This window comes from Trematomus bernacchii, unplaced genomic scaffold, assembly GCF_902827165.1.
Source record: "Trematomus bernacchii unplaced genomic scaffold, fTreBer1.1, whole genome shotgun sequence".
Lineage (NCBI taxonomy): Eukaryota > Metazoa > Chordata > Actinopteri > Perciformes > Nototheniidae > Trematomus > Trematomus bernacchii.
In genome coordinates this window covers 286,401-304,540 of record NW_022987632.1, presented here as the reverse complement: position 1 = coordinate 304,540, position 18,140 = coordinate 286,401, and the positions used below count along the sequence as shown (strand labels likewise).

Below are 18,140 nucleotides of genomic sequence, written 5' to 3'. Positions count from 1 at the left end.
GTGACTCGGACTTGGACTCGGACTCGAAGAGTGGTGACTCGAGAGTGACTTGGACTCGTGAATTGGTGACTTGACTACAACACTGCCTCACTCCCATCACTAGAGGACATATACAACACCCACCTCACCCGCAAAGCACTCAGCATTGTGGGTGACTCCACCCACCCCTCCAACAGCCTCTTCAGCCTCCTGCCTTCAGGAAGAAGGTTCCTCAGCCTCAGCTCGCGCACCTCCAGGCTGGGCAACAGCTTCCTCCACCAGGCGGTCAGGATGCTGAACTCTCTCCCCTCCCTCCCTCTCTCCCCCTCTCTGACATCTCTCCCCTGAACTCTCCACCCTGCCTCCGACCTTTCTCCCCTGCCCCAAATGGTCCTGGACTCTAACCCCCTAACTCACTTTTCTGCCCATCTCCGCTGCTACTGCACTGAAACTGTACTTTGAACACTTAAATTATATTATTAACATTTTAAACTGTATACCCCGGTTATCTAGGCCCTTTGTTTTGTTTCATGTATACCATGTTTATCTAGGCCCTTTTTGTTTTTTGTTTGATGTATATATGTCACACTGTAGGACTGCGGGAAACGATATTTCTGGATGTACAACATGTAGAATTCTTGACAATAAAGCTGACTTTGACTTTGACTTTGACTTTGATAAAATACACGGAGCCTGGCCTCTCTTTTTCCTCCCTCTCTTCTGACAGCATCAGTGTCTGTCTCATGCAGCAGCTGATCCAGTAATGAGTGACCCGGCCGACAGTAAAAATAAACATTTATAACTAGTTTAGGTAGTTTGAGAGGTAATTAAAATAGCTAAGGGTGATGATCTGCTATACAGTAGTACCAGACATACATCTACCGTACTGTATCAGACTTTATTTCACATGAGCTCCAGTGTGGAACCCCACTGCACCCCCTGGTGGATCAATGATCCATTGCAGCTGGCTTCATTATAATTAAATGTATTTATCACGGGGGTGGTCTCAAGTCAAGCTGGAGGTTTTCCCTTGATCGAGGGCAGACCCGTGCCGACCACGGCCCTCGCGTTTCAAACTGTCCTAAATTAGGTGCTACATCTGTAAACTCCCCAAACAGGCGAAAACCTACCAGTTTCACCCACTGTCTCTGCCACCTCCCTCCATGCCTGGCTCCTCCGGTTTATATCCCGGTAGGTAAAGAGGGACTGGTCATAAAGCACCGGGTGATTCCCTACCGCCACGATTATTTTCTCCTCCATTTTTTGACATATGAGGAAATGAACTGCGGTCTGGCTCTCTCAACATACACGCGGTTTGATTGGCTAGCGCTTGTACTGGCAGATTTGCATACGCGGGATTTGATTGGCTGACGCCTCCGTCGAAGCTTCAAAAGTAGAACATTGCTCTACTTTTGCAGCGAGCTCCCACAATGCAGTTCGGCGAAGCGTGACGTCACCCCATTCAAAGTGAATGGGCAGAAGCGTTGAAGCGGCAACGCACGCCGCCGTGTGTAGGCGGCGTAAGAGCCACCAGGGAGTGACTGAACAGGAGACTCACCCCAAAGTCAAAGCAGTTGAATGAGGAGTGGAAGTAGTTCTGGGGTCCCAGGCCGTACATTTTCATGGACATCTCTGCCAGGAACAGGCCCAGGAATACAAACTCGGCCAGGTCTGCCAGGGGACGATAAGGAAACACAGATCAATGCCCCAGGCTAAAACACAACACTGTTATTTCAAAGCCATCACTATAACATCATAACAACATACATATGATACCTATGATATCAGGCTGTCAATCAAGTTCAAGTTGTAGTTTTTACTATTTTCCACCAGACTGAGCCACTTTCTCATGTCTGCCCTAAAGGCAATAGATAGATAGATAGATAGATAGATAGTACTTTATTGATCCCAAATTGGGAAATTGTTGTTGTTACAGCAGCATAAAAGGCATTTTACAATAAAACAAAACTACAAAATATACAAGAAAAGAAAGAAAAATAAAATAAAATATAAAATATACATGTCGAAATAGAAAATATACATGCAGATATTATATATATATATACAATTTTATGCCATTTGTCCTGGTTTCCACTAGGGACATTGGTGGCATAGGGTAAACACTCCGTACATTAATACATATTAGGTAGTTATGATTGGTAAGGATTATGGTTAAAATATGTAATTCATAATAAAATATCCATATCATTTTATGGCAGCATTTCTTTGGTCCTCTAAGGAAATAAGAGCAGCTTTTTTGTATCAAGTGAGGCACAATGGTTTACACGAAGCTGCCTTCACAGAGAGGAGATGTTCTCCTGCCTCATCACGAGGTCGGGCAGAGCCTTTAGGTGCACGCAGATAGTTGCTGTTGTTTCTATGGTTACCTGCACTGTTAGCCTGTGCACTTTGAGCACAGCACTCTCTGGACATTCCCAGGAAAACATCAGTCGAGCCAGTGCAGAGCGGATTGACTGCTTCATGTAAAGGCAGCTTCAGAATATCACACACAGAATGAGCAGGTGCATACAGTATCATTATGCAGACCAGTCTACGTTACAGCTGCATAAAATAATTGTATAGTGCTGGGCAACGATTACAATTATTAATGTAGCAGTGACCCATGTTTGTCTGTATGTGTCTTCAGAGCCAGTGAGCAACGGACTTTCAAAATAATAACTGTTAACGCGCGATAAAATAATATTCGGCATTATTAAATGAATTAGTTAATGCGATAATAACGCGTTAACTTGCCCAGCCCTAGTATTTTACAATAATTAGGATGTATAGAGGCTGTTTTTTAAACATGTGAATGGTAAGATGAGGAGCTACACAGTGCTGGACGCAGTTCTGTGGAACCTCTAACCTCTCTGTGAGGGTGGAGAGATCCAACAGAGGAGAGCCAGTTCTGTAGAAATATGCTTGATAATATTGGTAATATAAATAGTGGCACCATATGGGAATATTGGTTTACATGACATGACAGACAGTGTATAAACTCACACAGAGCGAAGGTGAGCCACTCCGGCTGGTCGTAGTGAACGATGGCCACACACAGCGTGTTAAGGCCCACCAGACACAGCACAGTCCAGTAGAAGCTCTGGGACTTCACCAGGTGGCGGATAGTGAAGCGGAGCCTCTTCTCCTTCCTCCTGAAGTACGACGAGTTCTCGTTCTCGTTCTTGCTCTTCAAGCTGGCCCGGGTGAGCGGAGACCCGGGGGGGGCAGTTGGAGCAAAACATACAAAATGCAATAAAGTTACCTCGTCTTGAACCAAGGAGATCAGACTCTGTTTGAGGCAACAAGTCCTCCAACTAATACGACCAAATAGGCCGATTGTTCCGACCCATAATATGACCCACAGGAGCGTTTTCAATCAACGGGAGCGTCAGCCTGTCAACCCTGTCTCCTAAAAATTACGTTCCCACAGAACTAAACTGCATTCTCAATTACGTTTAATTAGAAACGTATTTTCTCCCACGTTACCTTTCTTATGAAAGTATCTCAAATACGTTTATTTTCTCCCAGGGATGTCACAAGAACTGATGCTGTTGTTGTTCTACTTTCCTCCAAGTTACACAAGTACCAGGGTTACAATTCTTCCCGAGCTGACGGGGCAGTACAAATGCAGCTGCAGCTCTGCATCCACTCTTCCAAAAGTGTGTTTGGAATTCAGGCTTGTGGATAATCAGGGATTAATAATACATTCTCAAAAATCAGTGCAATCAAACTTTTCACACAGAATGAGTAAACAATTCACACTTCATCATCCAAGATTGTTGAAATCATTTTTTTGGTATTGGTATGGACTACCCTAGTTGTTCTATCGTTATGGCCCTAAACACACTAATTCACTGCAGAGAAATGTAATTGTTAGATTGAAGATGGCACTTATGGGAAGAACCATAAGAACAAATGTAATAAATGTGATATAATAAATGTTCTTAAAACTTATCTCAACCGCAGCTTTTTCATGTGAGGACTTTTCATTATGTGTGTGTGTGTGTGTGTGTGTGTGTGTGTGTGTGTGTGTGTGTGTGTGTGTGTGTGTGTGTGTGGGGGGGGGGGGGGGGGAAATAAGTAGGTTTGCTTATATCAATCATAACTTTTCTAAATAATTCAACTACCCATGGTTACCTTATCTGACAATATCTGCAACTTTTTTCGTAGTAAAGGTACATTTGTCATGTCACCGGATAGGAACAAATTGTATTCCTTTATTCTTTGGATGTATAGGATATACTTGTATTAATGGATAATTTACCTCTACAGCCTCCAAAAAACATTCAAATAAAGAATGGAAGAGGAAACCATTTTTTAAAAACATGTTAAAGTGTGTTTGCAGAATGTGTGCATCCACTGAATATACTGATGAAAAACTCTTAAAGTATAGATATTTTCAATGTGGCCTCTTGGTGCAAAGATATTTCAACTCAACAAAATAGTGTTCACTATGAGAGTCCATTTAATACGTCTGACAATCTGTCACAATCTAACAAAACAGCATCCTCTCTGATTGTAGTGTGAACAACAGTGTTGCCTTCAAACACAGTGTGAGGGTCTGACAGTAACAGATCTGGTGTCTCACCAACAGATGAGATGTCCTCTTCAGCGTTGATGAGGTCATTCTTACTCTTCTTGGTTCTTTTGAGCACTGCATCACAACATGGAAAGAAACAGCAGTCATGAGGCAGCTCGTCTGAACCACACTCTTCTGTTAATGTTAATAAGGAAGATTGTTTCTCTTCCTTTTTCATTCTTTTTTTCATCATTTGCTTTCATCACAAAGGTTTTTTTAAAAAAATCTTAATTACAGTTTCATATGTCGCCATGTCTGACCAGTCCCCTTTATTCAACATCAATGAATTAATATACAATCCCTTCGTATTGGACTATAGTGCACTTTTATCATCATTTCTAAAATAAAGCAAAGGTCTAATGAGTAAAACCCCATTTCTGTTTTATCTGAGGAAATTATATGTATAGAAAATAAAACAACAAGAAAGGAACCTATATCATATATTTATAAAACGGACAAGTAAAATCAAGCAATCTGATTGGTTCTTAGCCGTGGTATACTGAGCGTATACCACGGGTAGAATTGTAAGTTACTTTTCACAACAACTCAGTATCCCTCCGCGTCTGAGATAAACAGTATACAGTTGGACTGAAAAGCAAACTGCCTGCAGTTTGCTTTTCAAACTGGAACAAGAAAGCAGCGGAGAAGTAACGGAGCAGAAACCCTCCTTTTTACGCAACGGTCCAGACATAGACATCAAATGGCAAAAACATATTCAGTGTGCAGTTCCTTTGGCATTAGGGCAGGGATATTTAGATACTTTCCAAGGTTTGACATAATGAATTGTGCTACTTTTAAAGCAAGCAACGATGTTTTCAAATCTGTAATCAAAAAGGTCCGCAAAGACATTTAAGATTAACTTCGACCTCCGGGGGGGGGGGGGGGGGGGGGGGGTCTTACTATGGAGGAGTGGATTGAAGAGTGCCTATCTCCAGAACAAAAAGCACCTAAACAACGACATGTAGAGCTACGTGAAGAGCAGGTAGACCAACTGGAGAAGTATCACCATTCAAAAGCTTTCTGATGCGGGTCTTGAAACAAAGCAGAGAAATGATGACCGTTAGTGGCCACAGGTGCGAAAGCTCTCTCCAGAGCTACTGGAAGCCGAATCTCGGGGACCGGAGAAAGTGGAGCAATATTCTCGCCACGCCAAGCAACAGCCTAGAACAACCTCAGCCTATACAAGTAACCACGTAAGCCATGCTACTGATGCTGGACAGTTTTTCAGTGGGTGCAAAATAAACAGCAACATACACATTAATGTAAATAAATAGCCAAATAATGGATCAACGCTCTCTGTCTAATATGTTCGCTAGCTGTTGTTAGTGTTGTTGCATAGCAACCACCTCGCACTATGTTTCGTGCAGAAGGCAACAGAGGGACTATTTTATTTTGAACATCATTATTTACTAATAAAAACTATTTAAATTAGAGTGTGTATTTTTCTTTCATATTGCCACACTTGGTAACCGTTTTATAAAAGCAATAGCTCACTTCAGGCCGTGATATATGCTCATTATATCACAGCTAAGGGGGTTGTCGACCCTCCGCTTCGCGTCGGGCCGAACCACGCCCCTTAACTGTGATATAATGAGCATATACCACGGCCTGTCGTGAGCTATTGCTTAAATATAATCTTATATTTAGGGCTGAAACACTCTTTAGGTTTGAGCCTTTAGTCATCAAAACAAGACATCTGAACATAAATCAACTTGGGCTCTGGGAACCAGAACAATTGCTACTACTGACATTTTATGGTTTTTAATTATAATAATAACTGGCTTTATGAAGGCTCTTTAAACAGCGTTATTAGTGGTTATCAGAACTATAGATATGTGCTGGAAAGTCCTGTTACACCTATGAGTAGATTCAAAAGGCAGTAATATTCTGACACAGATACAAAACAAGAAGGTCAGAGTCATTTACACTACAGTTTGTCCCGTTTGAAACCAAAGGTCATTGTTCAGTTATTCCAACTGAAGCAGCCTATTAAGCAAAGTTATGTCATGTACGTAATTTAACAACCATAGAGATTCTTATGTTGAAATGTTTTTTAAATAACCGTGCAGTTTTGGCACATAAATCTTATCGAAAGAGAAACTCTAAAGCACAAGAGTGGAAGTGAAAACAGCTGATATGAGCGATTTAAAGGCCTCGGTTATTAAATAAACAGTTTTTACACGACATTCACTATCATGGTGAGAGAATGAGGGCATCTAATGTTGCTTCATTGCTACATCTCTCTATATTTCTTTCCAGCTCGCTGCTGGTGTTTTACCAGTGGCGAGCCGCCAGGGCCCTCTCTAATATTTGAAAAATAAAAAATTGAAATATTTCTTTAGTTATATTTTTCATTAGTTTTACCAAAATAACTTGATTTAATTGTATTTCAAATAACATTTCCAAAGAAATAAATCCTTCGAATCTGCCTGTTCAGTTTCTGTTGGAATGTGAAAGGTTAAATGAAAGAAGCTCCTTTGGCCCTCTCTGCGAGTTACTGTGAAGATAGGAGCTGATTGGTGGTCCAGCTGTAAATTCACAGAGGGCCAGCTACAGTAACTGGGTGGGCTTTATTTTCGCGGACTTTATGACAAGTTCCGCCCGCTGTGAAGTTTATGCATGTGTGTTATAGAGTGGTGCAGTGACGTAAGTAATCTGCGCATGGGTTCCCTCGACAAAAAAGCAATGGAATTTCTCTATAGGATTTTAGAAAATAGCTCGAAATAAGGTCTGTGGAAAACGAACCTGTTAGATAAATGCACGTTTTGTTCAGCCGGATAATATCCACATGTCTACCCTACTTTTATGATTTTCGAATCATAAATCTAATCGATAGATTTAAGTTCGTTCATGATGGCTCATGTCAGTGATAGTGATGACATCGTTGCGGGAGGGCCTAGGTATACAAGTCACGGCTCGCCACTGTGTTTTACAATGTAGCACAGTTCAGTTTTGCTCTTAAGAGCCATAACAAATCAGGCAGAGAATCTGAACAGAGAAGAAAAGAGCTCTAAAAGTTGAGTGAAGGACCCTCACTCTCCCACGCTGCCTCTGAACTCCAGTGAGCCTCCCTCTCTGAACTCATTCTAATCTCATTACCCTCCCACCCCGACAACATGATCACTGTGACTGTTACAGTGGAACAGAATTCACACACACACACTCACAGACACACACACACTCAGAGGGGAATGCCAGTGGAAATGACCTGTGTATCAGCAACTAGAAGCTGGTGGTAGGTCTAACAGTAGGACAGCTACCCATCAAGTATACTAATACTGTGAATTACTAATGGTAAATGCACTTGCATTCAAATGGCACCTCTCTACAATGTTGTCCAATTAAAGTGCTTTAAACCCTCTGGTCGTGTTTCTCCCCCCTTATTTTGGTGTTCCCGGTCAAATTTGACCGGTCTTTTTTACTGCTCTTACATTAACACAAAAACCTTTAATCATCACCAAATGTTATTGAACACCCTATTGAGCTGTAAACAATGTCATACTACTGGTTCAAATGAACAACTGCAGTAAATATACAAAGAATATCACTGAAAATTCAAAAATTAAATGTGTGGGTGTGCACTATCTGATGGATGACCATAATCTAGGGTTACCGATTCATTTCCTATGGGGGTCATTTTTGACCATCAACATCATAGGTGTTAAAGTTGACTAAACCACTCAGAATTCAATGAAAGTGGGGAATTGGGACCAGCAGTTTTATATGTTCAGATACCTGCTGTGGAGGATATTATAAGGCCTTGAAGCAATCAAATGTAAAACACAATATGTATTATTGATGAAAGTAGTAAATCGGTCAGATTTGACCCAAGCACTACAGGAGGGTTAAATACCTGCCAATATGTACCTCCACACATTATGGCAGCGCTGTCATCATCTAGTAGTCTAACGGACCATCATCCATGGTGACTGATCCACTGTGAGTGTGTTTAAATACTGTACTAGTTAAGGCAGGTGAAAAGGACTAGCACTGAGTAACTGGGTCAATGTGAGCTCAGTGATGTTGAGCTTCACAGGGAGGAACAATGTGACAGCCTTTGTTTTCACAGGAGACATTTTGACTTTAAATAGAAACAATTACTGGAGGCTCTGTTTATTTAATTGATTAGCTGATTTAATGTAATAGTATGTAGCAGTTTATTATCAAGTAAGACATATTGCATTTTATAGGGATCATAGAACATGGGTGGTGAGGCAGACTTTCAGAAGAAGTGAAAAAACAACTTCTTTACACAAAGGCTTTGCAAATTGGGAAGAAGGAAACACATGCACAATGTGTGTATCTGTCACATTATCAGCTGAAAGCACAATAGGTTGAAGCCTTGTTATTCATAATCTTTTATAGTTTGGGCTGCTCTCTAAACTGTCCCTAGACTTTAAGACAATGTGTTTCTCACCAGAGTTGGTTTGTTTCCTTTTGTACCATGCTCCATCCAGAGATTTATCTTCTGCATGCTTGTCTTCCTCAGCCAGCATCACCTCCTCTGCAACACAAACACCATCCCATCATATTTGTGTCAACTTCAGTTACTGCTAAAATGTTTTATGTGTGCTTGTTTCTGACCAGCTCTGCAGATCCACTTCAGGTACCCGGTTAACTCTCTCTCTATCTGCCGCTGTCTGCGGAGCTTCAGGAACTCCTGCCTCTTCTCCACCCGCTCTCTCTCCTTGGCAAACTCCCTGTAGAAACCACAAAGAACCCCCACGAACACACACACAAGAACACACAGAAATGTTTATTAGATCTGACAAGCCAAAACAGAGACACTGGAGCACTCCATCTTGGACAGGTACACAGCCGGATGTTACAGGGGGAGAGCTGAACTCATCATCTGCAGCAGCAGCATAACGGCCCGTCCACACGGCGGCGTGCGTTGAAACTTCAACGCTTCTGCCCATTCACTTTGAATGGGGTGACGTCACGCTTTGCCGAACTGCATTGTGGTTCCGTCGCTTCGCTTTGCTCGCGTTGCTCGCTTCAAAAGTTGAGCAATGTTCAACTTTTGAAGCTTCGATGGAAGCGTCAGCCAATCAAATCATATGCCAGTACAAGCTCTAGCCAATCAAACCGCGTGCTTGTGTGTCCGGGGCGGGAGATTCATGTGATTGGTTGTTGGTCGAGTTTCAGACAAGCCCACCGGCAAGCTTCAACGCACGCCGCCGTGTGGACTCTAGGCAGATAGAAGGGTCTTAACGTCATGCCGAGAATTTCTATGTTGGGATCACAGGTTTTACATTTTACTGAGTATGATCGGCACCACAGATCATTAATATACACACAAATACCGCCTCCTCTGGTTTTCCCCGAGTTCGCATCCCTGTCTGCTCGAACAAGGGTGAATCCGGGTACTTCAAAGAGAGATTCAGGCATCGTAGATTGTAGCCAACTTTCCGTGAAACATAGTAAAGAGGCCTCACGAAATTCATGACAGTACCTTGTGTATATCCTAACCCCTAATTTCCACCGGGTCCGTCTGCGTCGCGTTACGGCCACGTTACGGCTGCGCCGCGGCGTTCGCAAAGATCGCGGCCACTCTAGTTAATGGGTGCTATTCCACCACACGCGGCGCGTTACGGCTCAGAAGCGTCCCAGAAGCGCCTCGGCGCAGGGCTCCTCTAAAATGAGGATGAATCCTATTTTTGACGCGACGCAGCCGTAAGGTAATGTCGGGCAGGCAGGAAGTGGAACGTTCAGAGCATATATAGCATATGTATATATTAGGGCTGTCAAGTTAACGCGTTAATAACGCGTTAACGCAAAAAAAAATTAACGCCACTAATTATTTTAACGCGATTAACGCATGTGTATTTTTTGTCCTCGGCCGCCGTAGTTTCAGAGCGCATCGAGTGTAAAATACCATCGACAAGCTGATGCTGACAGCCCCGCTCCTGCCGCCCGCTTGTGGCAGACCACACTTCCACGCTCACTGGCAGGCCCGGACTGGCCATCGGGAGGACCGGGAGGGAGTGTGTATGTGTGGCGCGACTCGCGCGAGCGAGGCACACCTTACGTGTTGTTGTTGTTAGCATCTGGTGCTAGCTAGCTGCGCTAACGGATTTAAGGAGCTGTTTCAATGACATTTCGCCGACAACTGCGCCGAGCACTTGACTTTATGCAGGTAGCCAGACAGTGGGACATTGTACGAAAAGTCAGCACACTCAGCACGGATCGTACGCGCAACATGATTGCAGCGTCCAGGCAGCTCCCATTCGAGCATATATGCCTTGAGCTGCACATAGCTCCAACGATTCATCACAGTGTCTCCACACACACACACACACACACACACACACACACACACACACACACACACACACACACACACAGTATTATTGTATGAAAGAGGTTCCAGGTTGAATTGAGGCGAATATTTGTAATGTTCAGAGGTTGTTGTGTTTAATATTCATGAGAATATTTGTCATTGTTCAAATGATAATAAACAAACATATAAAGCATATTTGTCCACTCATATGTTGATAAGAGTATTAAAAACTTGAAAGATATCCCTCTAAGGTACATTTAGAACAGATAAAAAATGTGCGATTCATTTGCGATTAATCGCGATTAACTATGGACAATCATGCGATTAATCGCGATTAAATATTTTAATCGACTGACAGCCCTAGTATATATATATATATATATACACACACACAAACTAATTTAGCAGACCCTATCCCTCCGTAGTCTTTCAAGTAGGAGGAGAAATGCCAGCGTTCTTCTCCGGTTTACAGGCACTGTGTAAATTATATATATAGAATAATTATGATGATGAATGCATTTTTTTACCACTAAAATACAGCAACACATCTTTGATTCATGTCGTTTATAGCTGGAATATTAGTTATTATTAACTTTGTCTGTACAAAGTAGCCTGTCCAGGAAATATGCCCAAATCAACAAAAACTGCGCGCCTGCATGCAGGACGCTCCGCTTCTGAAATGCTTCTGGGACGCGCCCGGTGGGTTATGACGCTAGAGGAGGTCGGACCAAAACCGCGGCGCAGCCGTAACGCGACGCAGACGGACCAGGTGGAAACTAGGGGTTAGTGTGTCCACTTTGTTGCTCAATGAGCGCAGATTTGTCAGAATGATGGATGGAAGTGGTGGCCGAACGCCTCCCCTCCTTCCTCATCTCTTTTTCCTGATGTTTCTAAGCAGCTCCCGAGGGATGTCATCCAATAACGAAGAACACAGGTGGCTTGGTGTATTCGTAGGATAGCCTCGCGGCTGTAGCAGCGTAGAGGCCGGTGCTCCTCGCCATACCTGTTCGTGTTGTGGCTCAGGTGTGTTTTGAAAAGTTGTATAGCCAGACATGGTCCGCAGAAGGCAAAAGTAATCCACAGGATCAAAAGCATGGTCTCTCAAAAATGATGTTTCATACAGACAAACAACATTTAGACAATAATTAGCCCAAAACAAACAAACAAAAAACAAAACACAAGACGGACGGAGCAACTGAGACGCGGTGCGCAGCCGAGCAGCGCACTTCACGCAACCGGAAGCGTGAAAAAAATTAAAAAGCTGCCACACTGGAACTCATGTGAAATAAACAGCTGATAGATCTACAGGTATCTGATATAGCGGATATTTGTTTAGATCCATATGTCAAGGATAGGATCATATTCTGTGCTAAATAAGAGACATGTAATCATTTACAAAACATCACCATGTTTTTATTTAACAAAATAATGTTGTTTAATCCACGTTGGCGTAAATACAAAACCATCGGTTTGTTTTTTCATCAAGAAATGCAGACCGGCTCATACAAACGATTTTTAATCATCATCCTCACGATCATTTAATGTATCATATGTTCGCCGAATTGACATGAAAGCACTAATAAATGTAGTTTAATCCACGTGAGTTTACAATTACAAAAATAATCGGTTTGTTTTTATATCACATCCGACGGGAGGAAATGCAGCACGGCTCTCACTACCGATTTTTAATCCTAATTTAATCATCATCTTCACCACGATCATTTATGTTTATGTTCGCTGATTTGTCATGAAAGCACTGACAAATATGAATATACTGTATTCAACTTCATTAAAACTTTATTAACTTGCCCAAACTCAGTAATTCACTAAAAATAGGTTTATTTTTAATGAAGCCTCGTCATCTCACCATGGGCAAACGGGCTATAATATTATACTATTGTTAACAGTTTACTGTATTATTAGTGTTTAATATTACTGCTATAACAATCACACATTGAGTTCATTGTTGTGCAATGTTCAAATCAGACCGTTGTTTTTTTTTAATAGTCTGAATGAAACGGCAGCTCTCAGGTGATCAGCTGTGTGTTTACACACCTAATGGCCCATCAGCCACAGCTCTCCCCCCCTCTGATCTTTCTTCTCCAGCAGTTAAATTAAAGGCACGGACACACCAGGCCGATTATCGGCGTCGGTGGGCGTCAGGCCGACGATGAGCGTTGACACGCCCTACTCAGATTGGTGTGTCCCGCACCGTCGGGTCTTTTCAGCCGTACCGACGCCTTTTCGGCCGAAAACCCGTCGGCCAAAGGCAGTCGGCAAAAGAAATTACTCTGATTGGCTGTTCAGCTAGCGAATCAGTGCATGAGAAGCGAAAGTGAGGGACCCAAAACAAACTATTAAGAAGGCAAATCTATTAAGAAGGCAAATCTGAGATTTAATTTAACTCCAGCTCTCGACACAGGTTCGGGAAAGCCCCATGAGCTTCTCGTTGTAGAGTGAAAATGGAACGCACACGCTATTTGTTGTTTGTTTATATCACGCAGTCTGTTCTTCTTCTCTCGGTTATCACGCAGTCTGTCTTCCGGTTGTTGCCTCTTTTGAATGACGAATACGCACTACCGCCGCCTGCTGGTAAGGAGAGTTATTGCCACTCACGCATGTGCAGTTCGTACGTGCTTCTTGGCCGTCGGCTGAAGTCTTTGCGGTGTGTTCCAGTGCGACACATGGCCAAAACGCAGAGTCGCGAGGTGACGCAACAGTCGGGGTCCGTCTGTGTCAGTTCTTTGTTGTCAGATTGGTGTGTCCGGGCCTTTTATTGTAGGTTTGCATATTCATGCAGTGATCTGTCTCTTCCTCTCTCCCGCAGACAGCTGATCGCTGTCAGACCCGACCATGGCTGTAAAGGACTAGGGCTAGGAGTATCTAGGTCCCCCTCGACACATAGACTGATCCTTTTTTTTTGTCCATGTCTGATTGGCTTAGACCTTTCGCGACTGCAAACATTTTTAAACAAACAAACATTGACCATACCGTTCACCAGCCCCCACCCCCCTCTGAGTGACAAGCTTACAGTTAGCTGTCTTTGTGTATAGCAACCAGGGAGAGACGTGATGGACGCTGCCACAATGAAACTCATATGATATAAACAGCTGATTCCTCACACACAGAGTAGCCTGTTGTTTCTATGCATAAAATAGTGAGAAACATGCCTCTGGTTAATTATTATATAACTTATTTTCACCATAAAAGCTGGTGGGTTGAAAGCAATACGGGAATTGGGATGCCGTGGCTTTATCTGACAGCATACTTACATTTATGGCCCGGGACACACATATTTATTTAGATATGGTTTAAACAAGTTTAAATAAAAGGCTGGAGTGTTTCTTGCTGACATGGTACAACAAGTGGGATTTATCTTGTATTACTATACTGTAGCATATCGTTTTTGATTCCCACTGTCACGGATATAATCATATTCAGCATTGAATAAGATAAATGTAATCATAAAAAAAAAAAATCATATTTAGTTTCTTTTTAACGAAATAAATGTGGTTTAATCCACATAATTTACTGTATTATTGTTTACTGTATTATTGTTTAACTTGAAGGTGCCTGATGTGAACATTTCCATTAGAACATCTAGCTTGAATTGCTTTTCATATGTATACAGCACAGTATAGCCCAACCATTTACACCTTTCTTCCCGTCAAGAGTTTGAATTGGAGAAGGGTAATGGTTATCGATGGTGCTTTTAAAGCCTATTGTATAATAACTGTGTGATTTCTATTGCTTTTCAAATGCATATAGGCCACCCATTTACACTGCTCTTCCCGTCAAGAATATGAATAGAACTTAGTTGGATCACTTTACATTTCTGCGAATGAATTTTTAATCACACACGTCTCCCCGTCCCAAAAATAATAAAGAAATAAAAAGAGGAAACAATATTCAAGTTCAGTTTTCACCGTTTTATTTTAAATAACTGACATAACTGACATAACTGACACCAATTAGGCCTATCTGCAGCGGAAACCAGGACGAGGTATTTCGGGATCTGTTTTTTGGGAAAACTGTAGATTCCCCACAGCAGCAGACACACATTCATGACGTCCACTGGCGCATCATAAATACGTCGATAGTGTAAGTGCAGTCGGATTCTCAAAGCACTGCAGTCTCTTCTCCTAAATCCTTTTGAATTCTCCTATCCACTATTCCTTAACCCTGAAACGGTGTGACAAAGCTCTACCATCCCCCCTCTGTTAACAAGAGATAGTAGCCTATGTTGCGGACTCTTTGTTTAAAACTAATTGCCCATCGGAATGTGTGGAGAAAAGTCTCCCAAAGGGGATGGGAAACTTCTGACTTTTGTCACATTCCGATGGACTATCGGTATTACATGCAGGGCAGCATTGCCGGTCTGAAAGGGTCTCTGGAAATATCAAACATTTAATTAAAGTTTTAAAAACAGTGACTGGTTAAAATCAGAGGTGGAAGAAGTATTCCGATTATTTACCTAGGTAAAAAGACGTGTTAGAAGCAAATGTCCTGCATTCAAAATTGTCAATAGCCCAAGTGAAAAGTATTATCATCTGAAAGTAAAATGAATCATTATGTTATTAGTATTAAATACATATAATTTGTACAACTTATATATAGAAATACTCCGTTGTAATTATTGATGCATAAATGTGTTCATCCATTCAATGTGGCATCTGCTATAATGGGGTTAATGTATGATATTACTTAATAATTCAACACATTACTGTATAATACGTGATAATGTATGAGTTGATTTACTTCGATCTACTGTACTGTGTAAAAACACCACAACAATATTACAAAAAATATACTGCACATTAAAGCAAACTATTGTAAAGGTAAAAGTATGAGCATAAAAAATAAATAAGTGTAAACATTTACATTATTATTATGATTATTTAATATATAAAGACTATATATTATTGAATTACAATTAAGATAAGATTACACTGTAAAAAGAAAATGTTTTTTTAGTTTTTCCCCCAAAAAATTACAGTTTTTTATTGTATTTCATAATTACAGGAAATCATATTCAATTTACAAGAATAAACGGTTTATTGAAATGTGCCATGTATTTTAACAAAAAAAAACTGTAGAAATGGAATACATTATTTATCTGTTTTTTAGCAGTTTTTAAATGCGAATTTAACAAAACTAACCGTAAAAATAAATGATTTTCTGTTGGCAAAATTAGCTGCATTTTCTGTAATTTTACTAAAAAATACTTTTGTTATGGCTATATATAACTGTCAAATACATAACAAATACTGTTATTACTCATTTAAAAAATTTATAATTGCAAGAAAATATATGAGTAAAGAAAGAAATATTTAGTAATTTTGCTTAATTTAACCACTACTTTACATTGATAAACTGAAAAAACACAGGTATTGACTATCCTATTATAGTAAAAAAAAAACTACATTTGAACACATTTTGACTTTCACTTTATTGCTACATTTGTATTAATTTGAAGATTTAATTGTTAAATATGTGAATTTCATGTTATAAAAACTGTGTAAAACCATAGAGTTAAAAAAAAACTTGACTGTTAGCATGTTGGGTGCAAATTCCTACCAGAGCACAATTCAGATATAAAATGATACTATAACCCACAAGTAACAGCCTGTGGGTTATATAGGAGACATTTGGCTATGCCATGATACATCTATAAACTAGCTCATAGCTGTCAGCATTCACTGCAGGCAAACCTAATGTGACCATTCACTTATGATTTCTAAGCAGAAGAAGAAGAAGAAGAAGAAGAAGATATCATGTATTCATCACTCAGAGGGAAATGTCTTCCCCCACTCTGTTGTGTTTAAACACATTACACACACAGGGAGGATATACTGTACATGCACAAACACACAGAGCATATACATGCACAAACACAACCACATGCGGATAGGAGAGGGGATCGCAGAGAGGCTGCCAGATAGCCGGCGCCAGGGAGCAGTTTTGGTGTTCGGTGCGTTCACAGCCCAAGTAACATTGACCTGCTGATCTCTTTCAACACAAGAAAAAGCTGTGCCAATTTCTGACATCATTTAGCTTTTCAGATGATCAGAGACGCGAAGCTACCGCAAAGTCACTTGTGCAGCTAACGGTGATTGGCAGACAGTATGCAAAAAACATATTGAGTTTCACTGTAAGCGAAAAATGAAAGGATCTAGAAGTTAAATAACATTAGCATCTTCCCCTAGGCCTTATCACACTAGCATAAGCCCATAACATTGAACATGCTCGCAAGCACTTACAGCCAGCCTACTCTGAGGCCCCACTCACACGGGACCGTTTGCGTTTATGCACAGTATGCGTATTCAAAAAAGTCTTCCTTTCACATGCATTCGTTTCATTTAACGTGTCTGTTCAAACGAGGCCGCTGGAAACGCTGTAGTACATATGCCGGGACTGTAAGTGGCGCTGTAACTTCCGCCAAAATACACCAAAAGCAGCGAAGAAGAGCAGCCCGAGCAGCCCCGCAGCAATGTTGCCATGGCTACCCTTCTGTTTATGCCCCGCGGTGTATTTAGCAACATGTAGTTCATGTAATTCTCCATGTCCACTTGTTGCTGATGGTTGTGGTAGAGGAGCTGTAGATTTTGCACTAATATCTGTAGCATGGTCAGTAGCAGTAGCACTAGCAGTAGCTACTGACAGGAGGAAGTGTGTGTGGCGATTGCTGGTATTCAGCGGGATATAGTAATTTCCTCAGCATATGGATACATGCAACGGGGAAGTTAACTGAAAGAAACCGAATCTGTGGATATTGCATCAACCGACCAAGAAGCACGTCTCCGTGGAGAGGACGTGCTCAGAAAGAGAGATATTCTCTACAAACACCGGGTGAGATCGCTCCTTTGTCAATATAATGGATCAATGCATGAAATCTGACTCTGTTTATTTTGTTTAAGGAGTATATTGGGCGTTAACAATTCTGGTTTGCCTTTTATAATATTATTTCATTCAAGAACCCCTTGTGCGTTTAATTAACACAGCTATTTTTGATAGTTGCTACAGCAGTGAGCAGGAGAGGTGGGGAGAGGTGGGGCTATCGCTATTTTTTCAGGAAATATTCGTATAGAGGTGATTACACGGACTCGGTTGACCCCCCAGAGCGTTTCGTTTGCAAATCTATCCACCTTGGGACCCGTTATCGTTTGTGGGGTCAGTTTCTATCGGCCTCGTGTAAATAATAGGGCTATACGCACGCGAAACTATGCAGATACAAGCAGTTTTCTCCTCGTGTAAACGGCGCCTGAATATCAAAACCTTGTTAGCAGTTAGTGCTGCCAC

At 41.4% G+C, this 18,140-nt stretch overlaps 1 protein-coding gene across 1 annotated transcript in view; it reads right to left on the bottom strand.

The window, feature by feature from the left end:
- Positions 1-18,140, bottom strand: part of cacna1ba (calcium channel, voltage-dependent, N type, alpha 1B subunit, a) — a 253,260-nt gene that overhangs the window by 97,601 nt on the left and 137,519 nt on the right. Inside the window, exons 8-12 of the mRNA XM_034133047.1 lie at positions 9,143-9,258; positions 8,976-9,062; positions 4,570-4,633; positions 2,983-3,197; positions 1,538-1,650 (exon numbers count right to left, since the gene is read on the bottom strand). Coding sequence (XP_033988938.1) covers positions 1,538-1,650; positions 2,983-3,197; positions 4,570-4,633; positions 8,976-9,062; positions 9,143-9,258 — 595 coding nt within the window. The remainder of the gene's footprint in view (positions 1-1,537; positions 1,651-2,982; positions 3,198-4,569; positions 4,634-8,975; positions 9,063-9,142; positions 9,259-18,140) is intronic.